General features: G+C 39.8%; 1 protein-coding gene across 1 annotated transcript in view; it reads left to right on the plus strand.

Annotated features, from left to right (window-relative positions):
* Positions 1–16,175, plus strand: part of Tekt3 (tektin 3) — a 33,351-nt gene that overhangs the window by 12,362 nt on the left and 4,814 nt on the right. The window contains exons 4-7 of the mRNA XM_005399332.2: positions 6,452–6,522; positions 9,970–10,113; positions 11,322–11,544; positions 14,745–14,899. Coding sequence (XP_005399389.1) covers positions 6,452–6,522; positions 9,970–10,113; positions 11,322–11,544; positions 14,745–14,899 — 593 coding nt within the window. The remainder of the gene's footprint in view (positions 1–6,451; positions 6,523–9,969; positions 10,114–11,321; positions 11,545–14,744; positions 14,900–16,175) is intronic.

Below are 16,175 nucleotides of genomic sequence, written 5' to 3' on the forward strand. Positions count from 1 at the left end.
CTTAATTTAAAAACTTACTGAAAAGCCACAGTACACAGTACTTGCGTATATAGAGATCAATAGAATAGAACTTGAATGTTAAGAAACAAACCCCCACTGTTACCATCAATTGATCTTTGACAAGTGTGTTGAGATAATTCAGTGAGACAAGAGTGGCCCCTTCAACAAATAATGCTTGGACGACTGGCTATCCATGTGTGAAAGAATGAAGTTGGATCCCCCCATTACTACATATAAAAATTAAATCAAAACGGATAAAATACTTAAGTGAAAGAGATAAAATGGAAAATTCTTTAAAAAGAAAAGCATATGCATAAATATTAGTGACACTGGAATAGGTGGTAGTTTCTTTGATGTAACTGTAAAGAAACAAGCAACAAAATAAAATATAGATAAACTAGACATTACCAAAATTGAAAGTTTGGTACTTCAAAGAACTTTATCAACAAAGTGAAGAAAAGATCTTTACAGATCTTTTGTCATATATCTGACAATAGACTTATATAGAGAATTTATAAATAACTTATCATTTTTAGAACAAGATAACCCAATTTCAAAATGGGCAAAAAATAGTAACAGACAGTTCAAGGAAGATATAGAAAAGGCCAATAAGCATTTGAAAAAATGCCCAACATCATTAATCGTCAGGACAGCATAAATTAACATCATAATGAAATCTGATGTCATACCCAATAAGATGCTTATAACAAAAAACACATAAAATAACAAGTGAGAATGTGGAAGAATTAGAACCTTCACATACTGCTGGTGGGAATATAAAAAGGTGCAGTGCAGCTGTTTTGGAATATTGTTAAATATAGGGTTACTATATGATCCAGTAATTCTACTTCTAAGTATCTGCACAAGAAAAAATAAAAACATATGCCCAAAGACTTGTACATGAATATTTATAGCAACATTTTCTTTTTTTTTTTTTTTTTGGTTTTTCTCCGGTACCGGAAACCGAACTCACGACCTTGCGCTTGCCAGGCAGGCGCTTTTGCCACTGAGCTAAATCCCCAGCCCCAGCAACATTTTCATAATACTCAAACAGTGAAAATAATCTAAATGTTTATCAACTCATCGACTGTATCAAGTGGGTAAATGAAATGTAATATAGACATATACAATAGAATTTATTCAGCCATAAGAAAGAATGAGGTAATGACACATGGACGAACCTTGAAAACACTCTGTTAATTGAAAGAGACACATCACAAAAGACCACATATTGTATGATTCCACTTGTAGGAAATTCCCACAATAGGGAATTTTATAGAGACTAAAAGTAGCTTAGTGGTTACCTTGGAGAAGGAAGCTTGGTGAATAGGAAATTTAGGGCAATAGCTAAAGAGTGCTTGTTTTTTCGGGTGAAGTAATGCAAATGATCTAAATTTGGTTCTGGCAATAATTGTGATAACTTTGAATATGTTAAAACATTGAACTGTATACTTTAAATAGGTGAATTATATAATGTATAAATTATATCTCAATAAAAGTATGACTTAAAAACAAAAAATATTGATTTGGAGGTTTATATTTTCCAGGTTACTAGCACAGTTTGCTTTACCATACAAAACTGAAATTAGAGTAGTAGCTCATGAATTGGTGGAGATGCCTTGGTCAGTGCCAATTCAAGTAACAAGTGTGTCCTGTCACTTACTCAAGGTAATAATAGTAACATATAATTTGTTATCTTACCAAAATGAGTTTCAATTTTTAAAAAAGCTAAGCGACTATTAGGAAAGAAAAAAGTAACTTGAAAAGGCCTACTTTTGAAAAACAGGAGCACAGTGAAGTATTTTCTCATCAACTCTGTGGTCTCTCACATTCAATCAACGATACAGGCTGAGCATCCCTAGTCCAAAAATCCAAAATCTGAAATACTCCGTTTTGTGCACCAATGTGGCACCACAAGTGGAAAACTCCATACCTTGACCTTATGGGACAGACAGGTTACAATGAAAATACAGTGATATGACACAAAGCTGTATAAAATTACCATCTGTGTGTATATAAGATGTATCTGAAACATGCATGAATTTTGTGTTTAGGCTGAAGTTCCGTCTCTACGATATTTTATTATGCGTTTGCAAATATTCCAAATTCTAAAAAAGTCTAAAATCTAGTCCAGATCACTTCAAAAGAGAGAAACTCCATCTCTCAGCTTACAGAGGGCTCCTCTGGAGGAGTCAGTCATGGCCCCATCTTTCCATTTTCATAGCACTCCTGGACGGTGCTACCTCTTTGACCTCCGAAGCCCATGGAACTGCAGAGTCATCTCACCCGCAGCCCTCCCTGCCTTTGCTCTGGGGTTCAGGCTGGGCCTGCAGCTGCTCAGAGTCAGAGCTCAGGCTGAGGCGCTGGGCCTGGCCCCAGCTGGCCAATGTCCTTACCGCAAGTGGCTTCCTCTCCTTTGTGTTGCAGAAGGAGAAAACACAAACACTGCAGCCGCAGAGGTTTATTGCAAATGTGCAAGCAATCAGTTCCGGACTTGGAGAGACATTTCAGCTTAATCCAGGGCAGGAGGGCTCTGCTCTGAGAGAAGACTGAACAGATAGACCCCTGACCCCAGCATGGGAAGTGTTGGGGTGGGCTCTGACTACCAGTAATAAGAACTTTCCTCTGCATAGGTTTCTGTCTGTAAATGGGTCGTGGGACCACAGCTTCTCGCAACAAGCCATGTTGCAAAGCAAGCAAGTTGGTCCACTTTGGCAGAGTCAGGAATAAATGAGAATGTAATCACTAATGAAAGGAAATTCCTCTTCTTACTGAACTCTCAGTGAGAATATGCGACTATTTGACGATCATTTCATCCTTAAGTAGCCTTCTATATCAAACAGAGTACCTGCTTCTGTCAGTGAATTTTCCATCAGCTAGACTCAAGTAGAACTGCAGTTTGATTTTATTTTTATTTTTTTTTTCAGTTTGACTTTAAAAGTGTAATTGTACTTGCCTGTCCTACTTGAATCCTGTAGTAGTTTACCCATTTTCCTCAAACTTAAAAATGTGCAGTTAATGTGGATAAATAGAAGTACAAATATAGCTTTAACTTACTGGGAACAGGGTCTGGGCTTACCAATGACATCCAAGAAATGACTCTATTTTTTCTTTGGTTTTTGGTTCTCACTGTGAAGTCCAGGCTGGTCTCAAACTCGCAATCCTCCTCTCTCAACCTCTGGAGTGCTAAGATTATAAGTGTGTTCCACCACCCTTAGCAAGAAATGACTTTATATTCACAATCCAGGGTGTTGCTCAGGGCCAGAACCTCTCTCTATCTGCAGCCAGAACTCAATGTTCTTGTGCTATGGCCCATATTCCTCAGCTGAGAGCACATCCCACATCTAACAAGATTAAGTTCTAACATCAGGCAAATCACCTCTGTTGCAACATAAGATCTCACACTTAATGAACACTTATATCAGCTAGGCACATACTTATCTATCCAAATGCCATGGAAAGGTGGGTATTACTGTTAGTTTATAACCTGTCTTTGGTCACAGTTTAACAGATGGCAAAGCCAGCATTTGAGCAGTGGTGTCTGATGCTGAAGTATATGTATTTAATCACTATTCCACCCAAGACCAGGGAGTGTGATGTCCCAAAGGGTTTTTACTTGAGGCATGAAGGAAAGCAAGAGTCTGTTTAGTCTCTATTCTGCCTCCCTATCCCACTGTCTTAAGAGTATAGTTTCCAAGAGGTGCATTGTAATAAGAGATGCCTTATAAAGGTTTCACCTGCTCAAATAGTAGGATTAACCCAAGTCTTCAAACTGCTTGATGTGATTCCTTCTTACATTTCCGTTGGAAGACCTGCAAATGAGGTCACACTTTTATTACTTAGAATACTGAGAGTTTAAGAATTCCAGAGAAGTTACAATGACCATGTGATTCATGAAATATATTATTTCTCATCAGGTCAGGATCCAGAATTACTGCAGCCACTTTCAGGCCCCAAATGTGTGGTTTCTAAAAGTGGCTCTCTGCCAGAACCTTAGCTTCCATAGGTATGAGGCTGCAACCACAAGTCCAGTTGGATCGAAGCTCCTCCCCCACTTCTGGTTTCTGTGTGTATCCACTGTCCTCTATATACTTGGGGTTTTTGGGGGTCTTTTTTGAGACAGGGTCTTACTATGCGGTTCAAGCTGGCCTTGAGCTCACTTTGCAGCCCAGGCTGGTCTTGAACTCACAACGATCCTCCTGCCTCGGCCTCCAGAGTGCTGGGATTACAAGTGTGTGTCACCACGCCTGGCCTATATACTTCCTTAGGGGCAGGTGAAGGGATGCTTTGCACTGCCCTTACTTTTGCTTTGGAATTTCAAAGCTACTTTCATGTATGAGCACAGATTGAGAAATCAACATAGGGAAGAGCTCCAAGCTAAAGTACACGGCTTTAGGCTCTCCATTTCCTCTGCCTCCAACCATCTGACATTCACCATGTGACATTACTTAAATTCACATATAAAACTGTTGTTTAAAGATTTTTATAAAAAACTCATTAAATGCATTTTCTCCTACTAAAAGTCCCAGGAATTTCCACCATGTGCATTGTATTTTAAAACACACTGTACATAATACAAACCAGTAGGATTTGGGGATTTAAGTAGGGTTTTCTAAGCAATACTCTATGCATTATTTGCCAACATCTCACCAACACACACACACACACACACACACACACACACAAACACACAGTCATTGAGACAGCTGAGAAATGAACAGTACAAATAAAACAAGACAAACAAAGCAAAAAGCAAACCCCTAAGACTGATTGCACAGCCCACAGTGAAACTATGCAGGAAATCTTTGTATGATTGGGGGTGTTTTGGTAGGACATGCAAGAGGACACTTAATTCTTCTTTCTCCCATTGATTCAGAGTATCTAAGAAGCAATGAGGCTGTCATTCTAGGTACATTCAATATTTCCTGCTAAACAAGAAAAGAAGGGAAAGAAAAGAAAATTACCATGTAAGTGGGTAATAATTCTAGAGCAAAGCCTTTTATAATCAAAATAGCAAATGCAGAAATCAAAAAGTGATATGGGAATTCATAAAAATGGTGAATGTCTACATTAAAAACACCCTGCACTACGTATGGGCAGCGGCCAAACTTGTAAAAAGATAAACAAACACATATTGTGGGAAAAGATGTGATTTTATATAATAAGAACTCTTGTCATTAATAAGAAAAAACAGGAAAAAATGGATAACCTGGTGAACAGGCAGTTCACAAAAGAAGAAGTTCCAGTGATGAACAAATATATACTTGAATTAGACTAAATTCAGGCAAGTTGGCTAGTCTTCTGAGAAGGATGCCCATCATACTGGAAAAAATTTAGAGGAGTGGTAGTGGCTATTTGGCTACAGGAAAAGACAAGACATACTGTTCTCAGGTGGTAGACAGAACTTTTCTAAAGGGTGATTGGGGTGTACTTGTCAAAACCCTGGGAAAAGATATACCTGTTGGCACTGTTTGTATATTTATTACATTGTCCACATTATTGCTTAATATCATGGAAAAATGTTCAAGTTTAAAATGCCATAAGGCTGATCAGCTCCGTGGCACAGCATCTGCCTGGCAAGCACAAGGTCCTGAGTACAATTCCTGGTACCAAAACATACATACATACATACATAAATAAATAAATAAATAAATAAATGCCATAAAGCTGTACATATGGGATGATCACTTTTTACATGAAAAAGCAGCAAGAAAGACTATGTTCTTTCAAAGAACATCTTCTTGGTGCTATTTTGAGTTCATAATTGTCTAATGTGAGTATTAATTTCAGAGCGAAGTGAGTGTCTAAGATTCCTGAAGGAGCGTATGTGATGGGATAGTCCATACATCCTTGCACATCCCAACATCACAGGTGTGGTCAAGTAGAGAAGCTGGTGAATGTATTGTGCTAGTGTAGGAGCTGGGCTGCAGGGCACAGGCAGGACCATGTTTGGACCAGAGAGCTGGGCCTACCAGGGGTTGTGCTAACTGCCAGGAGGCGCTCCTTCTGGCCACCCTCTCTCCTTTCTGGATTTACTTTGCTGCTATAGTTATACAATAACTGTTTTTTTAAAAATAATGGCTGTTGTAGAATAACTGTTACAGAATAAGGTGTGTACTTGAGTCCAAACTTATATGTTAACATAATTTTGACGTCATTTTGCTGTTTCAATTAAGGATAAAAATAAAAAGAAAGTGAAATCTTAAAATTTTAAGCATGTCTCAATCTATTCTACAATATAATATATAATATCATACCATATCCTCATATCCCTGTTACAGATGAATGGGACACATGGATAGTAAGTGAATTTAATAGTGTTTTCTTGCTTAACTTTACTAGTTTTCAAGAAATAAAGTTTGCTTCATTGGTAGATTGTTACATTTCTGACTTTGGATGTTATACTCCATAATGAAAATATTAATGTGTGTTTTACTTTTCAATTAAGTAGGAAGTTGATGTTATTCTATGTTGTCAAGAAAGGATGAAGCGACATTTGGATAAGGCTATTGCCCAACTTGCGTAAGAATTTTGCATCTCTATACAATACTACATAACTTTAACTCTATAACTGAAGTTTACTTTCATGCCTCACATTAGTTTTCTCTTAGCCTCTTACAAACACACACATGCAGAGAGAGGCACACACGTATACTTTTACTCAGATATTGAGTGCTTGGGATATTTGCTTTAAATTTTTATTTAAAGAAGTGAGGTGTTATAGAAAGAACTTCTACCCTCACTTGGAATATGACTAAGATTTCTCTTAATTAAAAAAACTTCAATTTTTGATGAAAAGTTGACTTGTATATTTTTGGCCCTAGCAGTTGGGAAAGTAATGAGGTATGTATGGGTCACTCATGTTTATTATCCGTACCTCCTTAACAGTCTAGCAGCCCTGGCATCATCACCAAGTTCACTACATTGTAATGGTTTTCTTATCCAACCCCCCAGCAGAATACAAGTTCCTCAAGGTCACTGACTTTCTTTTGTTGGCAACATTAGATACTTAATATTTAGGAAAAGGGTGGGAGGAGAATGGGAGAGGGAAAAGAATAATAATCAAAGTGATGATAACAGCTGTCAGTTCATGGGTAGAAAGATCATGATTATGGCCATAGAAGGAAGTAACGTTGGACATGCCAGCAAGAAATGAGAGGGCAGGGGATACAGCTCAGCAGCACAAGTGCCTGCCTGGCAAATGCAAGGTCCTGAGTTTGATTCCTGGTACAAAAAAAAGAAATGAGGGTTTTGCTTCTCCAAAATGTTATAAAAGGTAACATGTGATACTCAGAGGGATGAATGTTATAACAGCACCAGCCACTGCTCACTCAGTTTGTCCATGTGTGCGGTGGTATCCACCCCGGAACAACTGGTGAAGTGTATGTGTAGAGATTCTCTTGAGATGTGATTAGAAGGGTCAATTCAGAAATTCATGAGAAAGGGCAGGATGATTGAAGATGACCAACCTGGTTTGGCATTTCTGGCATTAATTTTTGATTTCTCATCCCTAGGAATTGCAGAAACACAGCTTAGTGTGGTTTAAGGAATCATTTCTGTTGTTTTCTTGTGGCTCTCATTTTTTTATAATCTAAAATCTGCTGCATCTTTTGCATCCTTGGCTCTTTGTGGCTTAGATCCTTGCGTATTAGAATAGCTACACCCCTCTAGAAATCCTCATTACACATTGCCTCTGTGCTAGCTGTACCATGGCTTTTGCAGAAGATTCTGCCTGTGTGTGTACCCTTGTTTGGAATCTTTGTTGGTGACCCTTTGAAGAGCTTAGCTTTCCTTTAATATATGGTAGGCACAATGTTTACCTCATTTTCCGGGGTGGCTTCTCTGCCATGCTCTGTCTAACGATGGAGATGAGAAGACGGTTTTCTACTTCGCTTGTTTTGGAGGGAGCTGTGAAGCCCTTAGCTGAAAAATGGAATCTCATTAGGCCAACATGGTAGCCAAAATCCTTCCTATCTTGGGCTATATCTTGATGGAGAGCTGCTTCAAATGCCTTCTCAAAGAGATTTTGAGGCCAGGTCAGAAGAGATCCAGGCAACCCCTCCTCATGAAGGATGTCAGCCCAAGAGAGGGAGCTTAAGGGGCATCTTGATGCCAGATTGCAAAAGACAAAGGCCTTGTAGTCCCAGTTTCCTTATAAAAACTTCAGTCGCGAGACAATACAGAAGTAGAAAGGGCAGGCAGCTCCTTCATTTTTCACCCTTCTTACGTGTGTGTTTTTAGAGTTCACAAAATGAAGATGACTTGCCTGCAGCTACCCTCATTTCCACTTTACAAAGCAGAAATTTTAGCTTTGATGGGTCAAGTAATTTCTCTGAAGGCACAGGCCAAGTTGGAGGGAACCTGCAGCTGGAATCAGTTGAACCTGTTGGTTCAACTCAGTACAATCTTTACTGAGTGGCTCCTTACATTTTGGCTTACTTAAAGCACTAGGAAAACAGAAAGGACTAAGATAGTTTATTTGTCTTGCTTTTTCAAAGACTGTATGCTGATGACTTCTAACGTTTTGTTTCCAGCCTAGATATTTCTCAAATTCCAACAACCTACTGGGCATGTCCACATGAATATTTAGTGAACATTCAAGCTTAGTGTGTCAATTTAATGTGTCTTCTCTTGCCTCCCTCACCTCAACTGACAGAATTCCATTATTTTGATGACTCAATTTAAGATCTTTTTTTCTGATTAAAGTCCAGTCTCATAGGAGATTCTCTTGAATTTATCTTTTAAACACATTTGGAATCTCTACCTTCTTCATGATTGTACCTTTGGTCCAAATCACCACCATCTGTCACCTCAAGCACAGCCATGATCACCCAGTGAGTCTCCCAGGAGCTCCCTGCAGTCTGCTTTCAGCCTGGCACCAGAATGATCCTTTTAAATCAGGGTCTTTAATTTGATTAGAGGAAAGTATGACTCTTGCCAGTGACAAATGTGGATGATCTGAGTCTTCCTTTTCAAATCCTTGTCCAGTGTCACCTGGGAAGACCAAGCCTGAACATCCTGTTTAAAATAATAATCTGTTCTTCTGCCTTCTTCTTCCAGCTTTTTTTTTTTTTTTTACATTGTTCTTCTAGCCACATGAATTCCAATTCATTGAATCTGTCTCCTTTCAGTAGAAGGCAAGTCCCTTACAGATGTCTGCTTCATCCATGGGTGCATCCCAGGCTTACAGAACAATGGCTGTCAAGTAGTAGGCACTCCATAATTATTTGCTGAATGAATCATCCCATCAACAAAGATGTGGTTCATCTGCCACCCATACCTATCCCTTTCTTTGAGCCTGTGTCTTTGAGAGTCAGTTGTGGGTCTCTTCTGTGTAGCAAGGCAGAGAAGACCATGCAACTTAGAGCTCACCAGGGTCTCTTCCTTCCCAGCTATGAGGCTTCTGGAGCACAGAGCTGGGATGAGTCATAATTCATCATTTCTTTTCAAGAAATGCTCCTACTCCAGGAGTTAATTTCAACTCTGGGTTTTATATTTCCTAGAAAATTTTTTAGGTGTAGCATGACCACAAACTGGTCAGGGATGGATAGAGAGAGGCTTCACTCTTAGTGTCTCATCATTTCTTGGGGAATTACCCTTAAAGAATAGAGGAGAAGGGGATGAGGATGTAGAAATGGGAAAAGAGGGCACAGAAATGGACAGGTTACTATGAAGCAGTGTCCTGTCTGGAACTGCCGGTGTGTACAAGGAAGATGCACACTGTTTATCTATGTTGCCTCTCGCCGCTCCTACCCCACTCCTTGAAGAGGAAGTGTGTGCAGGGCAGGAGTAGGGTCCTCATGACTTACACACATAGCCATCTCCAAAGAATGCTCTGTTTGATTGGGAAGTTGACTGTTAGGTGAAGGAGGAGAGATGGGGAGAACAGGAACGAGGGCATAGAAGGGCAATTTCCTGCAGGAAATTTTTGGCCGAACACAAAACCTTCTTTCTCTATTTGTGTTTTAGCTCTAATAGAGCTGCCCAGCATGAGCTAGAAAAGGACCTAAGTGATAAACAGGCCGCTCACCGCATCGATGACAAGTGCCACCACTTGCGCAACACATCTGATGGTGTCAGCTACTTCCGTGGAGTGGAGAGGGTTGATGCCACGTAAGTCACACACGGGCCACTTCTGTGATTTTGATGTCATTCATTCATTCTCCGTCCTTTCAAAATGATGTCCCTTATGGAGCGACTTAGTTCACTTTCTGCTGCTATAACAAAGTACCCCAAATGGGTGACTTGTAAAGCATACAGGTTTATTTGACTCACAGTTCTGGAGGTTATAAAGTCTGAGGGCATGACAGCAGCTTCTGGCAAGGGTTCCATTCATTGTGGTATTTTGGGTCATTGGAGCCTAAGCTAGAACTTCAACTCACCGTTAAGAGTCTTGTTTAATATCTTATTACACTAACAAGCAAACAAATATATAGACATACCAAATTAACAGTCAGCCTTTAGTTCTAGCATTCCTTCCCACATTTAGATAGCAATTCGTATTTTTAAATTAAGAAAAGTATTACATACACACTACTTTTATAGTCAATTACAATTTTCATTTCATAATGTCAGTAATATTATTTGTGAAATAAGTTTTCCTGAATTAATAAATAAATATGAGTGAGTTTGCATGCTATACAGATTACTAATTAATCTTTACTTTCAAGTTGTTTCTGCTTTTTTGGGGATTGGTATATGTATTTCTGAAATTAATATCTTCCTGCAGCCATTTTGTGGTACATTATTTCCTAAGAATAAAATTCTAGAAGTGGAATTTCTAGAATGTACACATTTAAAATCTTTTGGTTTATGTTGCCTTTGTAACCCTCCAGAAAGGTTGTACTAGCAGAACTTCCCACTTGTAGGATGAGAGCCTTCTAAACTTGCTCGTCAGCACTGCAAATCATCATTTGCTTTACCCCTTGCAATTCTGATAAAGGATTCTCAATATACTGCTGTTTTTATTAGTACATTATTTGATTGCTCCTGAGGCAGAACATTTTTTCATATGCTTCTTTGGTTGGTCTGACACATTTGTAATGAACCTGCAGACCTATACCCTTCATTAATCCTTTTCTATCCCTGAAATAGTAGAAGAGGTATTTATGCTTTGGATTTGTAGACCCTTGGTTAGAAGTAAAATAAGGAATATTTAAGAAAAGCTTAACATGAGGTTTACTCCGATGTTTCTATTTTATGCAAGGAGACTAGGATCAGTGGTTTGCGGGTTTTTCTTTCTCAGGATAAATGGTTGCCCGCAGACACCATCTAAACTGCTGCATCATTGTCACCACTGTCTGATGTGTTTCCCTTTTCAGGGTCTCGGTGCCTGAGTCTTGGGCCAAATTTACAGATGACAATATTCTCCGCTCCCAGAGTGAACGGGCAGCCTCTGCAAAGCTAAGGGATGACATCGAAAACCTTCTGGTTGTGACTGCCAATGAGATGTGGAATCAGTTCAACAAAGTGAACTTGGCTTTCACCAATCGCATTGCTGAGACTGCAGATGCTAAGAGTAAGATTCAGATTCACTTATCCAAGGTAAATCAACTACAAGGTATAGCGGTAGCATGGGCAAGGCAGGGTGCTCTGGGACCACAAATCTTTTACCACTCTCAGCAAAAAGCCATAAGACATATGAGCTCCTGGCTACACAGAGTAAGAAAACTAAAACAGCATGAAGTATACCATTTGTTTCAGCTAGGTAGCTAGGTGTCAAAATGAAATTGGAATGCACTGGTGCTTGGAACACAAAGAATGCACTGTGCAGTGAAAGGTTCTTAGTATTTAATGGAAACAAAAATATTATTCTTGAAGTTTAATGAATCATTGCGTATAACAGGAAGAAAATTTATTATTAGAACACATGGTAGGAATGTTTTCTGTTCAATGATTTCAGACCCTTTTTCTGGAAGATCCAAATACAGAAAACTGTTGGTAGTTCACAGTATTTTTGGCATTGTAAATCTTTGATTGCTCTAAGTGTAAGGACTTTACAATGACAATAAAGGATTCACGCAGAATTTATTTCAAGATAAACAGGGAGCTCTTCCTTTACCTAGCATCACTCTTGTAGCTTTTAACTACTTTTGTGGATTATGCTGTGTATAGTTGGTCATTTCTTGAGAACCTTGCTCAGTTGTTCTTGTTGCTCTAGGGTGGCATTGCCCCGTGGGGGGTGCCATGTTCTCCCGGGCTCCAGAAATGTACCTTCCCTTCTCATTACACAGCAAATATTGCTCAAGCCAGACAATGTACTACACTGTAAAAGGCAACGAGACACATAAGATACAGCTTTTGTTCCCGAGAAGCTTATATTTGTGAAGAGATGCTTGCATATGAAAAGTTCACAAGAAGGGCTGGAGATGTAGCTCAGCAGCACAGTGCCTGCCTGGCAAGTGCAAGGTCCTGAGTTCAATTCCCGATACCAAAAGAGAAGCTTTTGCAAGCAACACTCTGTGGCAAATTATCAAAATAGTCTGACACAATTTGAGCTTGCTACAGCAATAAAGTCTAACCTATTCCATCACTCTCCCCTCTGTGAGATGGTCCATTACATAAACTTCAACAGCATATAAAAAAATTAATAACACAAATTACAAGTTGTAACTGTCAAATAACAAATGCCAAAAACCCAAAAACCTTTATGAGGTTCATAGGGAGACATAAAGATTCCAAGTGGGATGAAACCTTGAGCAAAGCCTTAGAGGTAAGAAATCAGAGTTGAAATCAAGTCTATGAGGAGTCCAGTGTGGCTGGCATAGCTGGTGTGGATCCTAGAGAAAAAATCTGGAAGATAGATGGAAATCAGATTTTAGAAAACAATATTAAGATGCCATTCTAGGTCTTTTAGAAGGCTGGTGTGATAGAGTTTGTGTTTTCAACTAATTGTTATTTACTACTGTGCTAGCTTGCTTGGGCTGCTAAAATATAAAGTATCACAGAGCAATTGGCTTAAAGAGTAGACATTGATTGTCTCACAGTCCTGGAGCTTGGAAGTCTGAGTTGAATGTGTTACAAGATTAGTTTCTTCTGAGGTCTCTCCTTTGATGGAGTGTTCTCTCTGTATCTTTACACTATCTTATCTTTTCTGTATCTGTATCCAAATTTCCTTGGCTTATAAGGGTATTCTTCATATCGGATTGGGATGCACTCTAATGATCTCACTTTAACTTAATAGCTATGCAGAGACTCTGTCTCCAAGTATGTTCACACCTTGAGGTACTTGGGGCTAGGATTTCAATGCAGGAATTTTGGGGGAAGGAACACACAATTTAGTCTATAAGTGTATTCATGTTACTGTGCTAGACACTTTGGGTATACACACATGAATGTCATGTCTTAGAGTGATATGCATTCAGGAAATGGTAAGCCCTTCGAGATGTGTAGGACAGCCACTTGAAACTACAGTTAAAAGAAAAGACTGCTTAGTAGAAAGAGTGATGTTTCTACTGGTGAATGCAGACATGGCTTTGTGGAGTAGGTAGCTTCTGAAGAAGGCCTTGGTGATGGAAAGAGTTTAATAGCTTCTAGCAAATTGATTAAAGATTAGGGGAGAGGTCAAAGCTCAAGTGACAAATTTAGGAGTTCCTGGATTACAACAAGTGCTAAATGTGTGTAATTATGTAGGATAAAGAATGCAGCAGAGAAGTTGCCCAGGACGGAACCTTGCCCTGATGGTGGATAAATGGATAAATTATGTAAGATAAAGAATGCAACAGAGAAGTTGCCCAGGACAGAACCTTTCCCTGGTGATGCATACGGCAGGGTTCCAAGAAGAAGGTGATTTCTAAGAAGCCTCGGTATAGAATTTTAGAGGCAGTTTCATAAGATTAATGAGTACAGGGGCCCCCAGGAGATTAGACACTCAAGAAGCAGAGGGAATGGGTATAGAACACGCTACTCCAGCGCGATCATAGACAGAGGGGTTGGAGAGGGTCCACCTGGGACTGGACAGCAGAGTGATGGCAAGCACTTGAGGTTTACAGAAAATAGTGATACTTTGGTGTGTCTCTAGCCAAGGGGGAGGGACAATGGTGGGAAGCTGGGGAACTACAGGAGAGCAGAGGCCTAGGAGAAGGGCAAGTGTTCAGAGAATTGGAGAATGACGAGGAGCAATCAGGAAGTTTTTGCAACTTGGGGGAACCTCTTTAAGAAACAAAGAATATAAAGTCAGAAATACAAATCTACCAGTATTCCTCCCGTGCAAATGAGGCATGCTGATGCCTAAACGTGATGAGCTTCAAGGCAAATCTTTTGTTAGGAGGACATCTCTCTTAAATTGGCTGGAAGATGAAAAGGCCAGGCTACCTTGATGTGAGGAGGGAGATTAGGGCCACCCAGACCTCATGGCCTAACTTTCCTCCATTACAAACCGGATGTGCACTGGTCAATAATGAACAACTGGCGCTGGGGTTGGTGGGGGCCAGAATCCCTGAATTTTAGCATTTTGCAGTTTCTGTGGTGTATCTGCTCCAGCCCTGGCTGCTTTCAAGTCAACAGCATGAGGTCACTGGACTCAAGAGTTGGGAAGAGAAGCACAATGGGTTCTACAGAGCAGATTCTAGCAGAATCCAGTATAGCACGTTAGATTCCCTGGGGTCAGAACTAGGAAGGAGGGAGGTTCTCAGGGCCTCAACTTCCTTCTCCCAAAGGGTGAAGCAAGTAGAAGGTTGCAGGCAGGGAGCAGGTTGTGTAAGGCATAGCACCAAGCTTCAGGCAATTGCTTCTCTTTGTCACAGACTCTGCAGGAGATATTCCAGACAGAAATGACCATAGAATCCATCAAAAAGGCCATCAGGGATAAGTCTGCCTTCCTGAAGGTGGCTCAGACCAGGCTGGATGAGCGCACAAGGAGACCGAACATAGAGCTATGCCGAGACATGGCACAGTTACGGTAAGGCTGGGCAGAGGGAAGGTTAGGCTCATGCTGGTGTGACCCCATCCCCTCGACCTGACTACAGCTCTGGTGCAGTATAAAGGTGCTTTCTGACCATAGGTCCTGCAGAAGCCTTCTCATTCCAGTGGTGGTTCCAGGTAGTGGATTTCCTGGAGGGGAAGTTAATAATAGGAGTTGTTGAATGGGTGACAAGACTCCCAGTTTGGGGCGGTGGAGAAACTTGGAGATAGTTGTTAGTGAGGGATGCAGAATAGTGTGAGGGTACCTAAAGCCATGGGATAAGTCATTTAAAATGATTAAGATGGCAAAGTTTCTATTATGTACATTTTACTATATAGTTTTGGAAGAGGAAATGACATCAACACTACACAAACACTATGTTAGTAAACATTTTGCTCATGCAGAAAGTTCCGGTAGTGTTTGGGTTTCTCCACACTTCCCTGGAGTCTTTGGAGTTTCCAGGGCACCTCTCTTGTAAGCAGCAGAAGTTGATAGCTGTGTGTTTCTCAGTACACACCTTTCCCAGATGAACAGAATTTGCTTTTTCTTTTACTTCCTGTCAGTGTCCTAGTATGTCTGCTTCATCTGTTCCTTCATCAACTTTAGGATAAAACCTACTTTTGTTCCTGTCAGTATTTCTTGTCAGGAAAACTCTTGCCAAAAATATTTAGGATTATTATTGGGGTAGATTATTTTCTTTTTTAAGTTGATCATTCTGAAAGCAACATTTTGGCTGTCCAGATTAAAGAACAGCAAGGATCATAAACTCAAAAGAGTGAGAACAGAGAAAAATTGCTGTTTTCACTTCAAGGTTTTTATTTTTACTTAAAATATTCTAAATGGGTTCTTTCAACAGTGATTTTAAAACTTCTTGGCATTGTTGGTGGTAAGCCAGACTAAACTCTGCTTTACTTAAATAATCCTGATATGTTTTTTTAAAAAGGTTATAGTAGCTGTACTTGTATTTGAATGCAAAATTATTTTCAGGACTGTAATTAAAAAAAAAATCGAATAGTTCCCTCTAGTCAGCCAAGAACAAAAAAATGGAGAGAAATATGGTCTTGAAGATGACAAATGTATTCCTGTGACCTAATACTGAGGGGCCCGGTGGGGCTCCCTGACTGTATTTCCCTCATACAGCAGGAGAGAAATAGGGATTCTGCTACATATCTTAAGTTCTCTTATCTAAACATTGATATTTTAAGGTATACATTTGAAAGAGTCTCTCACAGGTAAATTTTCCACTGGACTAACATTTGGCTGCAAGGAGTAG

This window comes from Chinchilla lanigera, unplaced genomic scaffold (genome assembly GCF_000276665.1).
Source record: "Chinchilla lanigera isolate Chin_1 unplaced genomic scaffold, ChiLan1.0 scaffold00066, whole genome shotgun sequence".
Lineage (NCBI taxonomy): Eukaryota > Metazoa > Chordata > Mammalia > Rodentia > Chinchillidae > Chinchilla > Chinchilla lanigera.